Here is a 26,303-nt window from a genome sequence, read left to right on the forward strand (position 1 = left end):
TAATAATAAAAGCGTAATATGCAAATCGAGGACCTTCCGGACGACCATGCTATGACACCCGTTGGCACCAGGCCAGCCAAGGAGGGTGCTATTCGATTGGCCCAGGGCCTGGCCATCGCCCCATGATCGCCCTACAGAGGGAGGCCCAGGCCACCGGCCGCTGGGGCAGTCAATCAATGGGGGGCTCCACAATTGCCCAAAGAGGGAAGCCCAGGCCACCTACCAGCAGGCTGTGGCAGGTGGGCGGGGCCTCCCTTTGAAGGGGCGGGGGGGGGGCGGGGGGCATTATCACATGACTGTCAGCCTTAGATCTGTCTTTCATTAAAGCCCCCACACATCACAAAAAGGAGGGGCGCCACTGTTGGAAAGTGATTATTTGCTCATTGACATTCTTACCTCATTCCAAAAGGGACTTTGAGCAGCATAAGGCAAAAAAAAAAAAATACAGTACAGTTGAATAGACCAGGAGATGGGAAAACATTTTTTTTTTTTTTACAAAGAATCAGATTGTAAATATTTGAGGCTTTGCTGATCATACAGTCTGTCACAATTATTCAATTCTGCCATTGTATCCTAAATTAGCTGACCCCTGGTACAGAACAGTGTACTGCCACAGACCCACACAATCAGATGGAACATGCTTTCAGATTTCTAAAATTTATTTTGCATTTTGTTCAGCCACATAATAAGTTAAGTTATCATTATGGTACATAGATTACTATGGGATAACTTAAATTCCAGAATAGCCATTATGAAACCTGGAAAAATCAGCATGTTGTTTTAATATACCAATGGTAAAATAAAATTGAACTTGAGGAATGAAGGTTGTCTTTAATGGTGAATGGCTCTGTGCCAATGTTGATTTTTTTTCTTTTAAATTTCTGGGCTACATTCTCTTTTAAGTGCCTGTTCTCTGCAAACTCTATGTTCTCTATGCTTTTTCTGTCCTCAATTCATAAAAATCCTCTTCATACTATTAAAGGTCCAGTTGTTCTGGCCCATTTGCAACCCATCCAGTTTTGTCCTGCTTTGGGACTATTGTAATCACTGATGGAAGAGGTCGTGACCATATCTTGACATGGTTCATCTGTTCATGACCACCAGTGCCATGGGAGTAGCCATTGTCTGGGATGCCTCTCTGTTTCAGGTTTAGCCAGCCCAGCTGATCCAGCCTCTTATCACTGTGCTCAGCTGGCTTCTTTCCCCACCACCTTTTTAACTATGGTGATAACACCCTGCTACTTGGCCATGGTTTTCCAGTTCAGTAGCTGAAGTCAACTTTAGCCCAGAGGCCATGCTCCAAAGCTGAGAATTTTGTTGATATCATTTTTCTTCTGAGAGTTTGAGAATGAGCTTACTGCTTCATCAGATGCAGTGTTGGAAAATAGAGAAGTTGAATTTACACCACACTGTAAAATGGAACATATTTAAAGGTGCATTGCAACTGCCTTTTCCCACATACTTTTATGTCTTTGCTATGTGTGATACAAATTGTGACTTATGTTAATTCACCCTAACCTCACTGGTAGTGTACTTTACTAGGTGTACCAGTTAGTAATGCGGATCTTTTTAAATAGATGAAGTTACACATATGTTGATATATATGCGATTTGATATGTATGCCATTTTGTTGTATTGACAGCAAGCTTCAAAACTTCATATGTCAAATTTGCTGAAGGTGTTAACATCATAGATATTTTTACACTTAAAAATGTTGAATTTCATGACAAAAAAAGAGCATTTGTGGGAAGTTTTAATTCTTTATTTTGAAGAAAAGTGCTGCTGAAAGTTATCATATACTTCGGGAAGCTTATGGTGAACATGCTCCATCTCAAGATACTTGTGAACGTTGGTTTAAATGCTTTAAAGGTGATGATTTCGATGTGAAAGACAAAGAACATCCAGGTCAACTGAAAAAGTTTGAAGACCAACAGTTACAAGCATTATTGGATGAAGATGCATGTCAAACTAAAAAACAACTTGCAGAAAGATTAAACTTTGCTCAGAAAATAATTTCCAATCATTTACAAGCAATGGGAAAGATTTTAAAGGAAGGAAAATGGATGCTACATCAATTGAACAAAAGACAAATGGAAAACAGAAAACTCTTCAGTAAAATGTTGCTTCAACGGCACAAAAGGAAGTCTTTTTTGCATTGAATTGTGACTGGCGATGAAAAGTGGATTTCTTTTGAGAATCCCAAACACACAAAAATCATTGGTTGATCCCGGTCAATCATCAACCTTGACTGCGAGGCCAAATGGCTTCTGAAAGAAGACAATGCTCTGCGTTTGGTGGGATCAGGAAGGTGTGGTGTATTATGAGCTTCTAAAACCAGGTAAAACTGTTAATACTGATTGCTACCAGTATTAATCAATTTGAACCACGCTTTGATCGTGAAACCACCAGAATGTGCCAGAAGACATGGCAAAGTAATTTTGCTTCATGATGACGCACCATCACACACTTCAAAACCAGTAAAAGACACGTTAAAAGATCTTACCTGGGAAGTATGAACCCACCCGCTGTATTCACCAGACCTTGCTCCTTCAGATTACCACTTGTTCCGATCGATGGCACAGGCACTTTCTGAGCAGCATTTCAAAACATACGAAGAAGTAGAAAATTGGGTCTCTGAATGGTTTGCCTCAAAACAAGAAAAGTTCTATTGGGACGGTTTCCACAAATTACCTGAAAGATGAAGGAAAAGTGTAGCTAGCAATGGACATTACTTTGAATAAAGCACATTTGATGTTTCTCTTGAAATTACCATGTTTTCTTTGATTACAAAATCCGCCATTATTAACTGGTACACCTAGTAAATTCATGACCGCAAATCTCAGGTAGGAGCCAAACCTGTCAATGTTGGAGGCAGCCCATGTGTGCACGTGGGGGGGCACTGCCCAAAGTTCCAGATCAAGAGTCCTGAGGCTGGAGGAGGGGAGGCTGTGGGGTGGAGTGATTAGCACTGAGCTGAGGCTGAGGCCAAGCTCTGCCACTGACCGCTGTGAGTCACATCTTTCAGCCTTATTCCTGCACCAAAGTGTAGGGTCATTGTGAGGCTGAGCCAGGGTGAGCCACATAAGCCACGTGGCATAGTGACTGGTATGTGTGAAGCACTGAGAACCTGTCAGGTGTCTTTATAGTCTTGTTGTCATCACCATCATCACCTCATCATGAAATTGTCTCAGGTTAATGTCAGGAGCACAATAAGGGTTCCTGTTTATATTTTTTAAGGGAAAAAAAAAAACCAGACATGAAAAAACATAATCCAGTTGACTGCTATTTTGGTTCTATATGTTTCAATATGCATTCATGCTTTACATGACCAAAAATATTTGTAATGCTACTGAAGATTACTCCTGTCCCCTCCCCGCAACCTCCTTTTACTAGTATTCCCCATCCTAAGAAACAGAGGTTAAATTTTTACCCAAAAGCTAATGGTAGTAAAATATTTTTGTTTTTAATGCTTTTGCTTATTTTGGAATTTGGAAGTAGGTATATTCAAATGTAACAGAAGGGAAAAACATAAAACTACTAACATCCTAACATAAAACTACTCTGTTAGTTAAAAGTGAATATTTATCAAGAGAAAGGAATAGTGACAAATATCACTGACTAATTTACAAATGAACATTGGAGTCAGCACCTAAAACACCAAAGAATAGAAATATATCATTGATGTCTTTAAAGGTATTTGAAAGTTTAGCAAAAATAGGCAGGATATAAGAAATAATTATTTTATTTTACTAGAGGCCTGGTGCATGAATTCATGCACGGGTGGGGTCCAGCTGGCCCATGCCGATCAGGGCCGATCAGGTTGGGCCGACTGGGGGGAGGGGGGAAACACAGGAGCTTGGCTGGCTGGCCCTGCCCCCAATTGGATGCGGGGGCCGATCAGGGATGGAGCCGGCTGGGAGGAGGAGCCATGGGTGGTTGGCTGGGCGTCCCCAATTTCTGGTCAAACTCCTGGTCAAGGGGATAATTTGCATATTAGCCTTTAATTGTATAGAATGTTTGTTGTTCTGAAAACTTACTGTCATTGCTGAATTTCTCCATTCCACTCAGTGATGAAATTGGAACAAAAGAGACTCTAGAAATACAACTTTTAATTCAGTGGCTGCCTGACAATCAGAGGCCCTTGAGCAGTCTTCCCAAGGCATTCCTTTCTGTTCGTTACTCGTATGACACCTGTGAAGTCGTTCTCCTGGTGCTGGATCTGAACCGTATGCATGTTTCCTCCTCAGGTTCTGAGTAACACACAGTTCGGCTGTACCTGAGGGGCTCTGCTCGGCTTTTGATCTAGGCCTGGCCGCAGTTTTCCACGTCATTAAGTAGTTTGTTTTCTTCTTTGCCTTCACAGGGCAATTACATTTTCACAAGCCTCATTCTTTAATAAGAAAATGATTTGCTTACCCTTCTGATGTTTATACCTTAGTTGGAAGACACACTGCATTTATTAATGGAAGAATTAGTTGCATCCTGGGGAGTTTTCAGACATCAGTAACAGCTTTATTCCTTTTTCTTGATGGTATGCTTTATGATTCTCAGCAAGATTTTACAGTCTATAGCATTTTTTGCCTTTACGCAAAATAATTGCCACTTTTGCATGCCAATCATCATTTTTAACTTATTTTTTTAAACTTAATGATTCATACTCTTATAAAAGCAATTTATTACCACTAAGCCTTATAATGCCTCTGATTGTTATTAAACTCTTAAAAAGGTCAAAAGACATGTTAGTTACTCCTGGAGCCATTCTTTCCTTACTGTTTTCATTCAGAGGGTAGATTTCTGTTTAAAGAGCCACACCTTTTTCCATCTTGTTTTGAGAAAACCATGCAATATGTAATTGGGACTTTCAAAGATAAACAGCTTAACCAAGTCCCTCTAAATAGGAAGTCCATTGGAAATTATTTATTGTATTGGAAAATACAAAGGAGACGGAAGTGATTGCCAAATTCCTTAGGTGATTTGCTATTTGTACAAAGCCCAACGACCCTATGAAGGGATGGCAATTGTGATAAATACAACTGGATAGAATTACCCCCCCCCATAAAAAACCTAAAATTCCTTATTTTCACACATAAATACTCTAAAGAGGCAGCATAGAGTACTAGAAAGAAAGAAAGTTTGCATATGAGCTTTACTGTTTCTATGTCTACACTGTTGCACATCAATGTGTTGACCATAAGGTCTTCAAACTTGTTTCCAACCTGAAATATAATAAGAATAAATGAAATAATATATATGGTGCCTGCAGTTGTTCTGAAAGAAAAATGTGAATTTCTACATGGAGGTCTCAAACTCAACATTCTGTGAAATTGAACTACTGAACCTAACATATTCATTGTTTCTGCGACAGTGGTTTTGTGTTTGTTTATTTGTTTTTAAATCTCAGTGTATTCTACTAGTTGCCCAACCAAAATTCTTGGGTTTCCTTGATTCCTCTCTGTCCTTCTCTCTAATATCATATCTAACCCACCAATAACTCAATTATATTTTTAAAATATATCTGTCTCTCCCCATCTCTTCTAAAACAATCAATGGGGAAAATATCCTTGGGTGAGGATCAACAACTACAAATATATATATGGTCAACTATACTTTCAAAATGTATCTAGAATCTGACAACTTCTCTCTAAATTCATTGCAATCATGTGGTCCAAGCCTGGATTATTGCCATAGGTACTACCTAATCTCCTTGTTTCTACCTTTGTGCCAGTCCTCCAGTCTATGCTCCTCAACACAGTGGCCAGAATGAGTCTTTAAAAATGAAGGTCAGAGCCTGTCCCACTTGTACTTAAAAATTTTCCAGTGGCTCCTTATTTCTCCCAAAGTAAAAGTCATTCATAGCCTTTGTAATGGCCTAAAAGCTTTACAAGATCTGGCCCCAAACCATCCCCACTCCATTATTTCTCCTGTTCCTTCCTGAATTCATTACCTACTATGAAATGAGTTCTGTGGCTGACTCCTTCATTTCCTTTGATTAATTACCACCTTCCCAATGTGGCCCCACCATATTTACAATTGCAATCTACAAATATATATATATATATATATATATATATATACATATATATATATATATATATATATATTTGTTGTTGTTAATCCTCACCCAAGGATATTTTCTCCATTGATTTTTTAGAAGGGAGGGGGAGAGACAGAGGGAGAGAAAAAATCAATGTGAGAGACACACATCGATTAGTTGCCTCCTGCACACACCTTGACCAGGGCCAGGGATTGAGCCTACAACTGAGGTACATGCCCTTGACTGGAATCGAAACCAGTACCCTTCAGTCCATAGGCCAGCACTCTATCCACTGAGCCAAACAGTTATATTGCAGATGCCCCTTACTAGGTCTCTCTCTTTTTTTCTCTCTCTCTCACTCCTTCCCTCTCTGTCTGTCTTCTCAAAGGGTAGAGATGTGTGTGTTTGTGTGTGTGTGTGTGTCTGTTTTGCTTACTGATATATTCCAAAAAGAATGTAGAATACTGTCTGGATAATAAAAAGGAGACAGAAGTAATTGATAGCTAAATTTTTAAGTGATTTTTATAAGCACAATGCCCAAAGAAACTACTAGTATAAAGAGATGGCAACAAGATGTATTTGTTGAATGAATGAATAATCAGTGGCCATGTTTTACAAAGACAACCATTGCTTAGGATGAGTACTTTGACATGGCGAACGAATTGGGGGGAGTGTCCCATAGTGTCCTCCATGCACCTGTACTTTTTGTGTCTCTCACAGGCAAGAGGGCACTGAGTAGCATGACCAGTCAGGGTTAGCAGCTATCTCTATAGCTGTGTGATGGAAATGGAAACTGGTCTTAAAAGCTAGCAGACTATTAGAGCTAAGAAAAATAACTTTTTAAAGAATATGTAAGTTCAGGATGGTGTACTTGGAGAGGAAAACAGTCAGATAAAAATGTTAGGTATTTAATTCGTTGACTACTCACTGGTTCCAAGCAATATACTGACTATGGAAAATAAAAATAAATAAAATATAGTAGCTGCCTGGAAGAGCTTGGTTTTCTCTACCTCCATTCCATTCTCCCCTCCACCTCTAAGATCATTATCCTACTGAACACAGATATGATCTAAACAAGCCTCTGACCTGCCAGAAAACCTTCTTGCTCTCACAACTTATCTTGGCCAGAGCCAAGACTATGCTGATGGATGGCTTAATACAGTTCTCTAAGTGTACAGTGATTTTTTTTTTAACCTGGAGAATGGCAACCAGCTCTTTCACATCTGCCAGGGATGAACAACAGAAAATGTATTTCAACTGTAGCATGAAGGCTGTCGCTGAGATGCGGGGACATTTTTCTGTTCCAGACAGTGAGATGATTTTTTGGGGATAGGTAATTGAAACTCCTTAGCAGCACTTTTCAAAACACATGCCAGCATCATACAGGCCATTAAGTAAGGTCACCTGAAATGAAGATCTGGATTTCAGAAGCACTAGTTAAGGTTTTGTGTTTTGTTTTTTTAAAACTGGAGGATTTCACAAAGCCTTTACTGTGCTCTAAGCAGCCTTGTGAGTTTCTAAATGGGGTGTATAGTAAATGGCATTTCTGAAATGTATTTGAATTTGGAACCCTTTTATGGGCTTCTTGCAGGATCAGTGTTTTTGTGACATGCTTTGGAAAGTATTGGTGTAGATATACTAATATAAGATTGGGTGGATAAGAACTTTGAAGTCCATTCTTGGGCAGCATTTAAACACTTTCTTGCTGCCTTATTTGTACCTTCAAAAACAGTAGCCAACACCACAGCATCGACAATTCACATTATTTCCCCTTTAGTGATACCTCTGTAAAAGGATTTTTTAATCATTTATTTTAGAGTTAGCGTTTCCAACCAGTCATTAGAAAGTGAAAGATAAAACCTTGAAACAGATTCATGGAATTCTCGTTTTCCATTACATTGAGGCTGTAGTTAGAAATGCAAATATGGGTATTTGATACAATGACTGACTTCTAAGACTCTTGTCACTCCATGGCCATCCATAAAATGTTACAGTATGCCCCATGAGCATGGCACAGTGGTTGAGCGTCGACTTATGAACCAGGAGGTCATGGTTCAATTCCCGGTCAGGGCACAGGCCTAGGTTTCAGACTGGATTCCTAGTGTGGAGCATGCAGGAGGCAGCTGATCAATGATTCTTTCTCAATATTGATGTTTCTATCTCTCTCCCTCTTCCTTCCTCTCTGAAATCAATAAAAATATATAAATAAATAAAAAGATGTTACAGTGTGAGGAAGTGTCACCGAGAATAGCAGAATCATAGGTATATGAAGTGACAGTTTCCAACGTAAGACCAAAGTGACATTGCATGTATCTGTCTCCATGCAGTTTTCCTGGTAACTAGACAAAGTTAAACATTGTACCTTCACCTGCTTGGCAGATGATTTAAAAAGAAGGACTTGAGAGAGCACTCTGTGCATGACCTGAGAGTAAGGTGAGCTTTTCTTGCCTCAGAATCTTGTTCCATCCATGGAATATTCCTGTAGGAGAGCAGGGGACAGTGGAAGGACTTCCTCGAGCCTCACGATTAGTCGGTGTGTGACTATTTGCTAGTAAGTGGTTATGCTTTTGGCAGAATTTCATCTAAAACTTGCTTTTATTTTTATATCCCATCCGGCTCTAATTGCCAGGGGCCACCAGTATTTACAGAGGACCTGGCAACTTTATTTATATTTATTTTTTCCCTTTTTTAAAAAAAATCTTTATTGTTTAAAGTATTACATATAGTATTACATATGTCTCCTTTTTCCCCCATTGACCTCTCCCCAGCCACCCCCACCACCCACCGCATGTCCTCCCTCCTTCACCCCCACCCCTCCTCCAGTGTATGTGTCCATTGGTTATGCTTATGTGCATCCATACAAGTCCTTTGACCTGGCAACTTTAAATGGCCAAATTGGCTTAGTCTTTTTTCAACCCAGAACTCTGGCATTTGGTATGAAAAGTGATTAATTGGGAAGAACATTTTTTTAATGTCAGCCTCCGTGGCATTGCCTTGAAAATTCTCTTCTTTCCAGGCGAGCACAGTTCCTTTTGATTTGGGTGACTGGCCGTGAATTATAGCTTTCTGCTCACGATGACAGTGCCTTCTCTTGGGAATAATTCAGTGCCAATTCTTGTAGGAGAAATACTTTTATTCTTTGTTTTTCTGTCTAAAGCATTTTTTTCCTGTTACCTTATAAGAATTTGCCGAGGGAAAATTACTCCCAATTAGGGATTACATAATCAAATTTTTACTTGTATCTTTATCTCAAGTCTCATACAAATCATTTAAAACTGCTTCTCTCTTATTTACATTTTACAGATATGTGTTGCTATTTGATGCACAGCAGTCCTAATGAAACAGTAGGTATTTGAATGTCTGAACTCAAAAATGACAAATATTTGATACTGTTTTAAAATAGAATAAAAATATGTTACAGTGTGAGGAAGTGAGTGTCACCAAGAATAGCTGTTTCCATACTTTGCTGCATTTATTAGTCCATTAAATTTGCCCTTTTAAGCCGTAGTAAGTTGGCTGTTTGAAAGCACATTAAAAGGTGAGGGAAGAGCATTATTTAATCAAGTCAGTTATTTGGAAAAAGAGCTGTTTTAACAACTTCTGATGAAACATAATGATGCAACCAACTTTTAATACCATGTGTTTCAGAAGCAAGAAAGTGGCTCTTATTTAAAAAGATGCAGCATGTCTTGATTATGTAAGATACTTTGATTTTTGATGGGCACATTAACAGATAACAGGAATCAAATCCACTATTAATAGTAGTTTCTCTAGAAGCTCAAGTGTACAAGTAAATCTTACTTTTTTTCTTAGCTGTTAAGAGAGCTTACTAGATTTCTTATTACTTTCATATATCATAACCTTGAAGTAGGCCAAATATTTCTCTATAATTTGATAAAGTATGGTGAAGTATAGTCTTTTTAAAATGCCTCTATAAAATTTTGGGATCTTTACCATGGAGAACTGTGGGATTTTGTTCTTCCTTCTCGTCATTCATTTTAGATTACAGAGGGAAGGGCTATCTTCTGAATGACAATCCCAAGTGGGTCGATGAAGCATTTATTTTAGTGAGTGGGACTCACTGTATGAAAAAGTAAAACATCTTTTCTCTTAACCAAAAATAAGTCTATATTGTTCCACTTTGGAAGCTTTTGACAGAGGGACATCTCCTTGTAGAAGGCTTCTTCTGCCAGGCATGCATATGTCCACAGGAACAGAACTACGTACAAAATGCATCTGATTTTCCTCTGCCTCCCTTTCCTATTCATCAAAGCTGAACTTACTCAGAACTTCACTGGCATTGTTAAATCCATCCTGGTTTCTAACAGAATCTTTACAAAGGGGAAAAATTGGTTAATCATTTCTGCCTCCCTCTTGCACTAGGGTACCTTATTATATTATAGCTCTTGATCTAGAATTCCATGGCATTACTGTGTCATCTCCATTTCTCCAGCTAGAGCATGTTGCAAGACTTGGGACCCTAAGCAGTGGGCTCTCTCTCTCTCTCTCTTTCTTCCACCCTTAGCTCTGGACAGGTACCAGGCACAAGATTGCCCTTCTGCTGACATTTTCCCTCCTTGGTTCTGACAGGTATCCTGTCTAATGCACCACTAGCCTTCCTCTGGACAGGAACTCCCCTGAATCCAGTAGTGTTTCATGGGAGTCCTCCCCTCTAACCACTCTTACTTTTGAATCCACCAAGCTCGCTTTGATGTCAACATATATTTCTTAAAACAACACCATTATTTTGGTTTTCTAAATCCACCCTCTTGAGTGAATGCCTTGTATATGTGTGTGTGTGTGTGTGTGTGTGTGTGTATAAAATATATGTATATATAATGTATATTAAATATATGAATATAACAAATATTTTACAAGATTAAATTATCATAGTGTCACATTTCTAAGATTTATGTATATATAGTTCTCATGAGGGACACACAGGGAGAAACTGAATTGTCTGGCATCAGGGCAAGGGCAGAGAGGGGGGCAATTTCCTCCTACACAGAAGAGCTGGCAGACAAGTCCTATATCTGAGTCTTCATCAGCCTGGCTCACACTGTTTTCCCAGCCCTACTGACTCCCTTAGGCCCCTCACCACCCAATTTATGGACCTATGCATGCTGTTTCCAGTGGCTTTTCCATACCACTGACCTGTCTTGGCTCATGCTTCAGACTTTCCTAAAATCTCTCAAACAAGCAGCATCTGGCCTCCACATGCCCCGTACCTCTCAGTAAGTGGCCCCAGGCCAGGTACCTGCAACAGCCAACCTTGGTTGACAGCTTGGCTTCTCCTAGGCACCTCCAAGCCCAGCACATATAGCAACTATCTGCAGATTACTGTGTAGCTCATGCCAGGAGGTAGAATACAAGTGGTGGCTGACCTTGGCCTGCACCTCCTTGGAGGCCCCAGAGCCATTGCACATAGTGGATACCTTCAGACCATGTCACAGCACCACCCAATAACCTCCACAACGGACACAATCAAAGGACAGACTCAGCAGGCACCAGAGCCTTGCTAAAGTAAGTCCTGCTCTATGTGGTGGCCTGCCTCTGCACAGATGATCCTCCACAATGGTCACAGCCAATCCTTGGAGCCACTTAACCTGGGGGGTAAATTCCTCCAATTGACTTGCCAACAGTAATCAAGGCTTAGCTGCAACAGGAAGGGGTACCAACCCACCCCGGGGATGGGGGCTACCTGAAGTGCTCAGCTCAGGTGAACAGGGAGTCTGTGCCAATAGATTCTATAGGACATCTACTATATTGGGCCACTCTACCAAGCCTGGGAGACATAGTAGCTCTACCTAATACATAGAAACAAACACAGGGAGGCTGTCAAAATAGGGAGACAAAGAAACATGTCCCAAATGAAAGAACAGAACAAAACTCCAGAAAAAGAAATAAACAAAATGGAGACAGGCAATCCACCAGATGAAGAGTTCAAAACACTGGTTATAAGGATGCTCAATGAACTTAGAACTTCAGCATAAAAAAGGACATGAAACCTATAAAAAAGAACCACTTAGAAATGAAGGATACACTAATTGAAATGAAGAATACATAACAAGGAATTAACAGTGGAGCAGATGAAGGGGAGGGTCAAATCAGATATTTGGAAGATAAGGAAGCAAAAAATCCAGTTAGAACAGCAAAAATAAAAATGAATCCAAGAAATGATGTGAGTGTAAGAAGTCTCTGGGATAACTTCAAGTGTAGCAACATTCATATCATATAAGTGCTTAAAGGAGACGAGATAGAGCAGGAAATTGAAAATCTATTTGAATAATGACAGAAAACTTCCCTAACCTGGTGAAGGAAGTAGACATACAAGTCCAAGAAACAAAGAGAGTCCCAAACAAGATGAACCCAAAGAGGCCCACACCAATACACATCATAATTAAATGGCAAAGATTAAAGACAAAGAGAGAATCCTAAAAGCAGCAAGAGAAAAGCAGTTATGGGAGCTCCTACAAGGGAGGATTGTAAGCTGATTTCTCAACAGAAAGTTTGCAGGCTATTAGGGATTGGCAAGAAACATTCAGAGTGATGAAAAGCAAGGACCTACAACCAAGATTATTCTACCCAGCAAAGCTATCATTTAGAATCAAAGGATAGATAAAGAGCTTCCCAGATAAGAAAAAGCTAAAGGAGTTCATCACCACCAAATCAGTATTACATGAAATGTTCAAGGATCTTCTATAAGAAGAAGGGTGTGAACAATCAATTGGCAATAAGTACATATTTATCAACAATTGAATCTAAAAAAACAAGCATAATAGAAACAGACTCATAGATACAGAGAACATTTTTATGGTTGCCAGATGGGAGGTGGGTGGGTGAAAAAGTTGAAAGGATTAAGAAATACAAATTGATAGTTACAGAATAGGCATAGGCATACAAAGTATAGCATAGGGAATATAGTCAATAATATTCTAGTAACTATGTATGGTTTCAGATGGGTATGAGATGTATTGGAATGCTCACTTAGTAAGTTATATAACATCTAATTACTGGGGTGTATACCCGATTCTAATATAATATTGTATGTCAACTGTAAATGAACAATGAAAAAATAATTTAAAAAACAACAACAGTTCAGCCCTAGCTGGTTTGTCTCAGTGGTTGGAGTGTCAACCTGTGACTAAAGGGTCCTGGGTTTGGTTCTGGTCAAGGGCACTTACCTCGGTTGTGGGCTCAATCCCTGGCCCCCATCAGGGCATGTACAGAAGGCAACCAATCCATGTGTCTCTCTCACATCGATGTTTCTCTCTGTGTGTCACTCCCCCTCCCTTTCAATCTGTCAATGGAAAAAATATCCTTGGGTGAGGATTAACAAAAAAAAAACCAAACACACAAAAAACAATTCATAAATAAACAGTTAATATTAGAAATGAAAACTTAGACATGCTATATGAAAATTTAGAACTATCTCTGCCCCATTTAGCTATCAACTTAGCTTATTCATTGTACCTCTGTGGTAACTAGAATGTGAATGTTCTTTTATTTTCCTTTTTTAAAAAGGCAGTTTCATCATAGTATTTAATTTCTTGCATCAAGAATAATCATTATACTCCTCTCAAGACTTCTCAAATATAATTTTGATCAACGATTCAATAACTAAGATTGGTCAAATAAATTACTATATCTTGCCCTGTTCTGGGTTGTGGACATGGATATGTCCATTCTTCCAGAGGCTGGTTGTCAGAATGAGTGCATGGATCATCTAAAATCACTCATGCAAACAGAACACTTGAAAAGGAATATATATTAGTATTTGCCACACACTTTGCTGATCCCTGTAGACTATAGGATATTTGAGTCTACATTTATCTGGCAAAGTGAATCAATGGTACCCTCTGTCACAAGCCTAGGGAGTGATTTCCTAGACTATCACAGCAATGCCTTGCTTGGCAACCTCCAAATTACTGGGTCTTATCTGCTGTCAATGTGTTTCTGTGACAAAACCAGAAGGCAGTGAAGGGCTAAAATACTGCCCTCCAGTACACACACACACACTTGACATTAGCTTTGAATTCTAAAGCCATGTGGACTGTGGGAAAAGGACTGGCTTTAGAATTATTCAGATCTCAGTTTGCACCCCCTGCTTCTCACTAATTGGATCAATTTAGGTAAGTATCTTAAGCCCTCAGATCCTTTATTTCCTCATCTATAAAATTGGGGATAATTACCTAGTTTGTAATGTTATTATGAAATTCCATTGGGACAATTTAAGTCAGATATATGGGATATGGTATGACCATAGGAGATATTTATTTTTCCCTTACCCTCTATCATTGCCACTTAAGAGGTGGCTCGTATTCTCTCTGCATGCCTCCCTCCCATTGGTACACATAAAATAATTTATAAGGTGAACACTGCTTTAGTAGAGATCTTGTCTCTCCCCTTTCCTTTATCTGTCTCATATTCCTCAATCTTTTTGGTCAATACATAGCTTTTGGTACCTTTTCCATTTATGTTCAGCATCACAGATAGAGATAATGAAAGCTGATTTCTTTGACTTCTCTCATTTCTTCAGAAATTCCTGTAGTAGTTTCATTGCTAATCAGAAATATGTTTCTTGAACAACACTTTTAAAATGTATTTAATTTTCATAACTCCTTACGAGGGCTCGATTTACCTAAGCATATAGCACTATTGCTGTAGATTGATATTTGCCAGTTATATCACTTCCAGAGAGTCTTTAAAAAGATTTTTGCTTTAATTTTTCTTTAAACATTTGAAGCACACCTGAGTAGAATGTAACCTACATTTCCAAATGAAGTTAGGAGTTAGTCTATTCTGAGTTAGAGTAAAGCATTCTGAGAGTTCTACTCTGCCACCTGATTTAACCCTGAAACCTAACTGTGCTCTTGTGAGATAAGAAATTTCAATCTCAGGAACTGGTGTTGGCAAGAAGATTCAGACTGCTTATTAAAAGCAAGTCAAACAAAAAACCCTCTGCAAAAAAAATGCAGTCCAGAAAATTGAGACTGCCCATTTAGGAATGCTCTGATTTTAATCTGCCTTGGGCTCTGTGTTCATGAGTGCATCTGGTAGTTCTTCTTGGTGAGGAAAGTTTGGCATGGGGGAGCGCCATGTTTGGATTGGCTCAGAGAAGACATGGAGTGTACAAATCTGCTTGTGTCTCTGAGGAGGTATAATTTCTTCATTCATTTCCCCTTTTAAAATTCTTCTCCCCATGCATTTATAAGTAAATTTTAGAGCACATGAAAGCGAGGAAATGATATCACCAGCTTGAGCCAAGTAGAGTGTGGGTTGGCAGCTATGCTGTTGAGATCTTGAACCTGGGCCATTTTCTGTCCCAGCTCAGCCTGTCCCGTTGCTTTCAGACTAGGGAGAGAAGAGTTATAGGTGGTACCTTTCCATGCTTTCATGTGAGATGTGAATTGTGTGCATGTCCTGGGAGGACTGTCCTTCAGCCTCTTGTCGTGCAGCATTGTGTTCAGTGGGACTAACTCGGGGCCCCAGTTGAATTTATAATCACCAAGGGATTTGGCAATGGTGACTGAGGCTCAGAGAATCAGCTTCCAATTTTTCTTATTCCTTCTACCCTAAGACTGCCTCCAAATTCCTCTTGCTTACTCGTTGCCATTATGGAGTTCAGATTCTAGATCTTGTTTGAATCATAAGAAGTAGTCTGTTGCCTTTGATATACAACAGCAGTAAAAGTTCAAGACTTTCTCTTCTCCACCTATTGAGAGATTGGTCTCAATCTCATTTGCCAGATAAAAAGCTCTCTCAGATTGGCATTTGTTTTTACTGGTTTTATATAACATTAAAAATTTTCTATAACCACAATGGCCTTAAAAATAATGGTTCACCCAAGGGCTGAAAGAGAATGGAAACACAATAAGGATGGGACCATGTCAGGAGTGGGCTGGAGCTAGCTCATGTCAGCTCACAAGAGCCAGCGTTCTGTCCCTTCTTTGGAGTTCACATCTCTGCTTCCATGCCCAGGCTCTTTGACTTTGAGCTGACCTATCAGTCACAGTCCTGACAGGAAACATGGAGCAGCCAACAGGGTGGTTGAAGATTTTATGAAGGAACCATGCGCAGTTATGTGGGCAAGTTTAGTGGAGCCAATAGGCAAAGTGACACCTACCAGATGGCCTGACAAGGCAAAGGAAGGGACTGTCACCAGCACCAGGTGAGAGCTGTCACCATGGAAAAGAGCCCCCAAAGAGGAGCTGTGCCTATAGTCAACGGGAAGTCAAAGGAAGACAGACAAGAGTGAAGATCAAGTAGACAAGAGGGTAGCCCAGAGGGAATGAGTTCAAGGTATGTTTGTACACACTCAGACAGAAGCCTATTGCCCCAAACAGCCAAGCTCCTTCTGTCCTTCCTCTAGCCTGGGCTGTTCCCATTCTGGCCTTAAAAGCATGTTTTTTGGCTTTTGAGTTAGTGTTTTGAGACCAGTTCTCCATCCACTTGATGCAGTCTGTCTTAGCCTATCAGGGCTTTTGCAGATTCAAAGTTCATGCCATTGAAATAAACCTGAGCCTCTGATTTGCTCAAATGGGGACTCAAGCTGCATTTCCTATGGACAGTAATAGGGGTGTTGGGCCACCTAAAATTTTTTAAAACAGCCCAGTGAGAACTCAGGTCCCCAAGTTTTGCAAGAAGGAAACCAAGGCCTCTGCAGCCTTGAAGAATATTGCTCATGGACATAATGTAATAACCCTCTGGCATTTTTGCTGATTGCAGTTACAGCTATTTGTGAAGGACCCAAAGGCCTGGCATATTAGAATTTACAACAGGGATAATATCTCCACAGAGTTGTAGTGAAGATTAAATTGGAATTCATTTAAACTTGCACAAACTGCAGGGTTGCAATTTGGGAGTCCCTTAGCCAGAGAATGAGGCTAACTCACTGCCCAGCTCAATAACTGGAATTCAGATCAAGCCCCTCAAAAGAAATGAGACAGTCCTATGCAGTCAAATAAATCAACAGGGGATTCCAGTTGATTAAATAAATAACCTGTCTTTCTCAATTAAAAATAATTTCCATCAAATAATAACAATAATAAATTATGGAATATTTTAATAACTTGAAATACTCAAAATATTAAAATTAAATTTCAATAAGATGAAGTATATCAGTTTTCCTGAGCACAAAAGTCAAACAATCATGAAAGACCTAGATATAGTTAAGTAGCAATTAATGGAATTAGAGAAGGGCATAAGATATGCATGTGTCCTGATTAAAAATACTTCTGTATTGGGGGCAACTTGCCAGACCCTTATAAGAGACTCATGGATGCACAAAGACCAAGGGCTTTCCACTCCAAATTAATGTTGCAAATATTGTGTTCCCGAGGGGGACCAAAAGTAAAACTTTCCTTAGTGGCAAGTCCCTGAATTGACTGTTGGGATGCTTGACAAGCCCACCGATTTACATGCAACTTCCATCTCTGATCTTTATTTGTCGAATGTTGATTATCTAGGTGCCAGGTAGAGGCACGGATACAGGGAAGACTGACAGCTGTCAGTAGGGAGGAGGGTTCAGGGACTGGATGAAAGAAGGTGAAGGGATTAAGTGCACACACACACACACACACTCACACTCACGCACGCGCACGCACACACACACACACCTCACACAGACGCAGACGACAGTGTGGTGATAGCCAGATGGAAAGGGGGGTGAGCGGAGGGACATAAATAGGGATGAAAAACAACTCTGCTTGGAGGTGATGGTACACAATGCTGTGTGCAGATGATGTTTTGTTGAGTTGTACACTTGAAACCTGTATGATTTTGTGAACCACAGTTATCCCAATAAATGTAATCTAAGTAAATAAAGTTTAGGGGACTGACATATTGCTGCAGGCTTTTTATATTTCCAATTTTTGAACATTAAAACATTTATTAAATAATTTTAGTTTATAACTAAAAAGAAAAATTCACATGAAATGGTGACTGTCACGGAGGAATCCAGTCTATTGGAGGAAGTAGACCCATAAACAGATACAGAAAGGTGGGCCTCGTAAGTGTTCAGCCGTGCAAGTTGTCAGCTAGACAAGTGCCTTCTCCCAGGGTGGAGAGCTTTAGTCATCAGCTTCCCTGAAGAATGATAAATAGGATGCAGACAGCTAGGGCCCAGCACTGCCAAATAGACCCTTAGGATTGAAATATAGCTGTGCTCTATGTTGAACTGAGAACATGCGCACACCCTGAATGCACTGTACCATTGATCTGAAACGTGTTCAGAGGTGAAAGAAAATACGATAATAGTGATGATGATAATATTTACTGTAATAGGGCCTTTCTCTGGCTCTGTGAAAGGAAACAGCCTGCAATGGATGTTGCCTTTGTTGAATGGGACAGGGAGGAAGTCTTCTCATGAGCACACACCCACATGCTGCTAGCCGCAGTGCACGTGAGTGTGTGTGTGTGTGTGTGTGTGTGTGTCCTCATCCGTGACCAGTGCTTTGAAATGTGAACAGAGTAAGAAGGACAGGGGATAAACCACAAGCTACCAGCCTAGATTTGGATTCTGCAGCTGGATTTTTTGGAGGTAATTGCTGGTTCTGAGAATACCATGAGCTGTGTGTTCAGATACATGTGGCTGTGCCCAAAGTGGCTGAGTGAGTCTCTGAGCACCTTGAGAGGGAGGTTAAGAGATTACCACCTCTTTACAGCTCAGGAGGCTGCTTCTTTGTATTTTTCTAAGCCAAGCAAGAAAATCATAGTGAATCTATCACACATTTTCCCTATAAATACAATAGGTATCAATGTCCTTGCTCTTGTTTGATCATCAAATTAAAGCTCAGGGAAGTAAATTAATTTGTCTGAAGTTGCACAGTTAATCAGAAAATAACATGTATTATTAATTGCGCTATAATTAGCTCTTTGGATTCTCATGTCTTTTCACCCCCAGTGTAATTTGGATAAGTATATTTCCATTTGCCTCTTTTCCCATAAATAAATGTACTTTTGTGTACTTTGGAAAATTCCACAGATTTTCTCATTTTTCCTCACTCATATTTTGTTTGCATTCCATCTGACTCTATTAGACTGAAATAAGCAATAAATTATTTAGGCAATTTTGTCACATCTGTGATCCGCAGGATATAAACTTGGATTCCCTCCCAGTCTTTCTCATCCTAGGAAATTCAGCCATGTCCATGACATATTTTTTTCCTAACTTTATGCTTGGTTGATTGGCTTAAAGCTTAAAGAATTATGTTCCTAAATTTTCTATTCCTCTTGACCTAAAGAGGAAGACAAAGAATATAATGATCAATTTAATTTGAGAATAAATAATTTTTTTCAAAATAAAATACAATTTCATTGATTTTGGGCACAGTGCCACTGTCTTCAATTGAATACTTTGAAAACAAAGAAAAACACTGTAAGACCAGTCCCTCCGGGAGCAGTATGAAGTGGTGGCCTCTAAATCCACAACTCACAAGGCCAATCATGTGGGCCCTTGTGATGATCTATCCCCACTGAACCCTTAGCCTCACTTGTCTCATTTGATAGTTGTGGCATGGGAGAGGGAATGAGGTACCCGCTCAAGTTGACTGATGGTGTATTGATGACAGGACCACAACTTGAATCTGGACATCATCTCCTGGACACTGACTTGCTCTTCTTTCTATGCATGTTGGACACTTTAGTAGTTCCCTGTTGGCTCTAAATAAAGGTCAGCTCCACACAGGGCATACAAGATCCTCATGATTTGCCAACCACCAACATGTATAGTCTTAGTCCCTGCTTTGTACATTCTGTATCTGCTCCCTGGAATTAGATTAGCTGTGACCTCCTCCCCACAAGCACCACCAAATTTGTCTTGTAGGCATTCATTCATTTTTCAAATCCAGATTGTCACCTCCACCAGGAGGTCCTCTTCACCCTCTTCTCTTCTCACACCCCATTTTCTCTCTTGCCTGGTATATTTATTCACTTACTGATTTATTCAGCAGATATTTCTGAGGACCTACTAAGTGTCAGGTACTGAGCTAAACAGAATTTATACACCCATGAGCACACCTGACCAGCTCCCTGCCCTCATAGATCTTGCAGTCTAGTGGAGATATTAAAGGCAGTAAATGCACAGATAGATAGATACTTACAACTGGAATGATTGCCACAAAGGAAGTAAAAACTGTACTTGGGGTCTGAGAATCCTTCTCCATGTCCCCAGCAACAGTGTGCACCTGGGGATCCTGCCCACTCCGGGGGCTCAGTGACAGAGGAGGGAGGCTGCAAGGAGCTGGGCTTCTGCTAACACCTGACGCCCGCCTCCTCCCCACTGGCTGCTGAAGCACTCAGTGTTCTGTTGAATGAAGGGCATAAACATATGGCCATGATAGTGAGGAAGGTGGCCTGTGGTTAGGCAAGAAGGTGTGCTATTGTGGGGATCAAGGTGATGCCTCTTTCATATCCCTAGTTAAGGCTGTTCTCTAATAACTGTGATGAGGGGCAGGGAGATACCTCCTTGGTTTAAACACTAACTAGCGACATGGTGAATAGCCCAGTTGGAGGTCTATTTATACCCTCCCTTATTCTTCTTAATTCTATAGGATTAATAAGTTGGAAATATTAAAATCTCTTTAGAAATTTCTGTAGGAAGATAGATGAACATTTTCATAAAAAGCATCTCAGTTTTTGAAAGATTTGAAAGAAGTATTCAACTATCTTTAAAAAATAAAAGTACACCGATAGAACACACCAACCTCTTACTTAAAAATAGACAGAGTTTATGCGGAACACTCGACAAGACACTAATTCTCTAAAATTTATCTATCTAATATATATATATATATATATATATATATATATATATATATATACATATATATTTTTTTAATTTACTTACAGTTTGAATTCAATGTTATTTTGTATTAGTTTTAGGTGTACAGCATAGTAGTTAAACAATCATGTATTTTACAAAGTGTTTCCCCCTATATTTCCAGTACCCACCTGGCATCATGCATAGTTATTACAATATTGTTGACTATGTTCCCTATGCTGTACTTTATAGCCCCATGGATATTTTGTAACTACCAATTTGTACTTCTTTATCTGGGATTTATTTTTAATTTTAGCAAGAAATAGTTGCTTATGATGTCACAGGATTTTTATGAAGGTATTTATTCTTTTTAAAATTATATAAACTTTTAAGTCCTTGAACTGAAATGTATTTTGTAAGCTCCAAGTATAATCTAAATTACAAAGATAGCATGCCGCTTTTCAATGTAATGAACTTGCCACTTTTCTCACCCGTTTTTTTAATTCATTTTAGTGGGAAATAGAATATATAACATTAGTGCATTCATTTGAGTTGAAATCTTGTTATGCAAGCTTTTTCTTTCATCTATTAATTCTATAGTGTGGCTTCTTTAGGTAAAAAATTAGATCACTACTTACAGATTGTCCACCATTAAGGGAAATTGTCCAAATCACATTTGTTCATATGGACTTGCTGTCAGAAATTTTAATACTCTGTGTTGTGGTAAAAATAACAAAGATTTTAATAAAATCCAGATGACAAATATCTCAAGACTAGAGGCCTGGTGCATGGATTCGTGCACCAGTGGGGTCCCTCAGCCTGGCCTGCGCCCTCTCGCAATCCGGGACCCCTCGGAAACTGGCAGTCCGACATCCCCTGAGGGCTGTGCTACTCCCACTCCTCCTGGCCCTGCTGCGCTTGCCACTCCACCACTCAGGCATGCAGGGGAAGTGTCCCCGGGAGAGGCTGCACCGCTGCAGCTGCGCTCGCCAGCCGTCAGCCAGGTGTCTGCGCCCATCTGTCAGATGAGCGGCACTCCTGCTGTGGGAGCATACTGACCACCAGCAGGCAGCTCCTGCATTGAGCATCTGCACCCTGGTGGTCAGTGCATGTCATAACTGCCAGCCAGTTGTACAGTCACCTGGTCATCTGGTCGCTTAGGCTTCTATATATATATATATATATATATAGATGCTTAAAGTCTTTTATTTTGTATACTTAAAGTAGTTTGTATTATGGATTCTTATTTATATGTTTGAGACTTTTATTTAGTCTTCTACAATTACTAAAAGTAATAGACTATTTAAAATGTTTGTGAAGAACATTTAAAACTGTAATATGGAAAGTTCTACTTTATTTTCTTAAACTTTTTTTAAAAGGAAAAAAATGCAATCCAGTGCATTAAGATTTGTTTTAAATAGGCCTCTCTTCAAATGTTTTCATGCCATATACACTCATGGAAATACAGCTACTTTTTACAGTGTACTTATTATTAGTTAGAAACCAAACTGTAAGTGAACTATAGTGACAGGAAAACCTTTACGAATTAATATGTACAATATTAGAGAAAGGTGCTTTGTCAATGTAATGAGTTATTATTGTATGGGTTTTGATTCCAGAAAATTTCTTGGACTAAATACTTGCTTACTGGCTTTATTTGAGAGGTGCTAAAAACTCCTCAGCTCAAATGATCTCCCTCATTGATACCAAACATTACCATTTGCATTTAATTTTCCTTATTCTAGCTCTGCTTCTCCTGGTGGGATTTATATGTGGGCTTTTTTTTATGCATTCTATTTCTGAGAGGACAGTAGTTCCACATGATACCTCAGTGAGCTGGAGTATATCAGTTTTGCTCCCTGGGAATGAGTTTCCCCAGTGAAGAAGGGCAGAGATCCTGAAAGGGGACAGAACCAAAAAACAAGGTTGCTGTAGGCCTCACAGAACAAGTAATGGTCATGGATTGCATTATGCAAATAGCAGCTGTTTCTGGGTGGCAAATGTTTGTTGGTTATGTATGAACACCTCCGGCATGGTGTTAGCCTCAGGGCTTTTCTGATGAATTCGGCACACTGATCAAAAGGTTTTCATTGGTCTAATCTATTCATTCTTTCAATGAGAACTTGAAAGTGAAAGAGATGGTTAAATGCCCAATGAAGTGGAATTAACCTGAAATTAATTTGTCCTTCACTATTATGTGTTTCAGAGACTGGAGCACAAGGAAGTTTTGGTGGGCTTGTTGTTCCTGGTTTTCCCGTTCATCCCAGCCAGCAATCTCTTCTTCAGGGTGGGTTTTGTGGTGGCCGAGAGAGTCCTTTACATGCCCAGGTAATTACCACTCATGATTTCGTCTTTATGGGCCCTGCCCTCTGTCAGGAACACCCATAGCTCCAGAGAGACTGTCCTATAGGGTATAACAAATAGATCCTTGTGGAGATAAGATGCTTATTACCTCAGCTTCAAAACCAGCCACAGGGCAGGTTGGATGAGCTCACTTTGCACCCATTCACTCTAGTTGACAGTGGCTTCCCTCCAGCTGGAAGCTTGACAGTTAAGTGGGAAAGAGTGACTGGAGTGTATTCAGGTTTTTAGCAACAATCATTTACCAATACATTCTTTTCCAAATATCTATGTTTTATTAAGCATTATTATAGTAATTTTGTAGTAATATTTTTATGTGTTTAAAATTATTAATTATGTTAAATAACATGATTATATTTGAATTTTGTCTTCTTTCTTTCTCTGTCTCTTTTTTCTTTGGCTTTTCATTAAAAAATAGAAACAATCTCAAAAAAATTTGTCCTTGAGGGAAAAAAAATGGTTACAAATATAAAGGGCATTCAGATGTATGTGATTACATCACACCACTTAGCTCTGAATGTCTGGACTGTGCTGAAGCTGGTCTGTTCTCTTGTCTTATTCAAATGGCATCTTTCCAAGGCCACGTTTCTTTTCAGGTGCCTGGATGTGTCCCTGAAATGGTTCTGCCATTTATCTGTTGTGTGACTTTGAATAAAACATGATGCTTTTTAGAAGCCAGGTTTTCTAATTTTTAAAATAAGGATTTTAGTGAACTTTCTAAAATGAGTAATTTAACGATTGATATACAAAAATGAATTTTTCTAAAAGCAAGTATCATAAACCAAGGACATTATTTATTTATTGATATTTGGTTAGAATTTTAAATTGATTTAAACATCAATAAGTAAGATTTAATTTTTTATTGATACTGAATTAGAAGTTTAAATATACATAAAATTAGAAGTGAATTTCATAGCCTTTGAATTCTGCCCAAACCAAGTACCTGACAGCGTTCTTAAGGCTTTGGAGCATCTGGTTTTGACTTGGTTCAGGAGAGAGCATCCCTTAAGTTTTTTTATGTGTCTTTAGCACAATTTTGGAAGGAGGTTCTTTCTTGGTAAATACTATTTGATAAGGACAAAAATACAACACAAATATTTTGTATTCTCTATGGCCTTATGATAACAGGCTATGAGGCCTTGCCAATAATAAGAAATATGAAGGGCTAAAGGGGACATCAGTGTCTATTCTCGATATGTTTTCGCTTAGACCAGTTGAAAGTGGCTTCAGTCAGGTGTTCTCTGTAAATACCTATTAATCCGAGTGGAGTCGATATTTAGTTTTCATTTAACAGATATTCACAAAGCATCATTGCTAGGCATACTGTTCTGGAATCTGAGGCTACAAAAATAAGTGAATCTCAGTTTTTTCCCATTAATTTAATAGCTGCTTATGAATAAAAAGGCATCTTTCTCTCTAAACATTTAACAGGTCATAATATTCTTTGAAATATTAATACTATTTTAACACTCATTGTAGCACAACTTTTATGGAATCTTTATTATATGTCAGCACTATGCTAAGCATGTGGTATTCATTTTATCAGTTAATTCACGCTGTAGGCGGTGGTTGACAGCATGGCCCTGACCCCAGAGCACCTGTGTTGGAATTCTGGCTTAACCATGAGCATGCGTTTCCTAAGCCTCCGTTTCCTTATCTGTATGCAGTGAAAGTAATAGCACCCAACTCAGTGAGATATTGTGAGCATTAAATGAGATGATCCCTCATAAAACCTAGAAAGTGTTTTGTATTGTACATGGTCAGTAAATATCAAGTATTATTATTGCATCGGTTGGGGTAGCTGACACCAGTATTCCTATTTTACAAAGAGAAAGCCTGGGCCTGAGAAGTGAAGTGACTTGCTCCGGGTGACCAGGTGACATAGCTAGTGAGTGGCAAAGCTGGGAAGCAGATCCTTGCCTACCAACGTATCTCGCACCTTCCAGACTACATTGCTTCTGCAACAGTGACTTCTTAGTGTTCTGCTCAATTGAAAAGGAAGCAGGAAATGTGGATTTAGTTAAAGCACTTATAGCACAATTCCGTTTGGTAATCAGGACTTGATACTTCCAAGAGTCACGTGATCTAAACCTTCTAGGGTCTGGGTGACAAAAATTGCATGTGCAACACACATTTCTAGTCCAGATGCAAGAGAACAATTTGTGATAAACAGGAGGCTAGATTTTATGTTTTTGAAAGAGACCCTTAGGTGAACATTATGGAAGTCCATAATATTGTCATCAACCATGTGTGGAATATCTTATTTAAAACAAGGGGTTCCTTTCACCCAGGTGAGTGTGTCCTCCAAACACCTGCTCTTCCCGTGCTCAAATAGACCTTTCTCTGACTTTATTTCATTTTCTCTAAAAAAGACAAAGTGGTGTCTCTGCCCTTTTTGTGCTAGGAATAAACTGACTTGGATTAAAATAAATGTACGGAATATGAAGAAAACATCAATATTACCAAGAGCAAGTGCCTGCCTCTCAAAAGCAATTTGGATTCTGCTGCATTGTGCACACTTGGTGCAGAGTCATCCAAAATCAATTTCAGTAAACCAGTCTTCATTAGAAAGGCGCTGTCCTCTTCCCTTCACGTTCCTGCAGCTATGCATTACAGTGTTGGAGATGTGTCATCATTTTCCGAAGATTTCCCTTTACTGCCCAGCATCTCCTGTATTCGTATCCCTTTCATCACTGTGCTCAATCAGACCACTCCTCCTCCAGAGCTCCATGTGACAGGGAGGTGGAGGTGCTCTCCCACCCTGCAGAGGTGGTCCTGGGGGCTGGTAAAGAGTTCAGGTAGCTGGGCCAGATCTACAGCTCTGAGCATAAACATGAGAGGGTTTTTGTTGTTTTTGGTTTTGGTTTTTAAAAAATATATATTTATTGATTTCAGAGAGGAAGGGAGAGGAGGAGAGAGAGAGAAACATCAGTGATGAGAGAGAGTCAGTGATCAGCTGTCTCCTGCACTCCTCACACTGGGGATGGAGCCCACAACCTGGTCATATGCCCTGAATAGGAATCGAATTGTAGCCTCCTGGTTCGTAGATTGACAGTCAACCTTTGAGCCACGCCAAACCTGAGAGTTTAATACAGATTTTGAAAGGCTGAAATCAGAGGAAACTCAGGATATTTTTGTGTGTGTGTG

General features: G+C 39.5%; 1 protein-coding gene across 1 annotated transcript in view; it reads left to right on the forward strand.

Moving 5' to 3' along the window:
- The window catches only part of TMTC1 (transmembrane O-mannosyltransferase targeting cadherins 1), a 239,531-nt gene that overhangs the window by 126,288 nt on the left and 86,940 nt on the right, over positions 1-26,303 (forward strand). The window contains exon 9 of the mRNA XM_081083700.1: positions 23,002-23,123. Coding sequence (XP_080939826.1) covers positions 23,002-23,123 — 122 coding nt within the window. The remainder of the gene's footprint in view (positions 1-23,001; positions 23,124-26,303) is intronic.

Source organism: Myotis nattereri (assembly GCF_964212035.1).
Source record: "Myotis nattereri genome assembly, chromosome: 2".
Classification (NCBI taxonomy): Eukaryota; Metazoa; Chordata; class Mammalia; order Chiroptera; family Vespertilionidae; genus Myotis; species Myotis nattereri.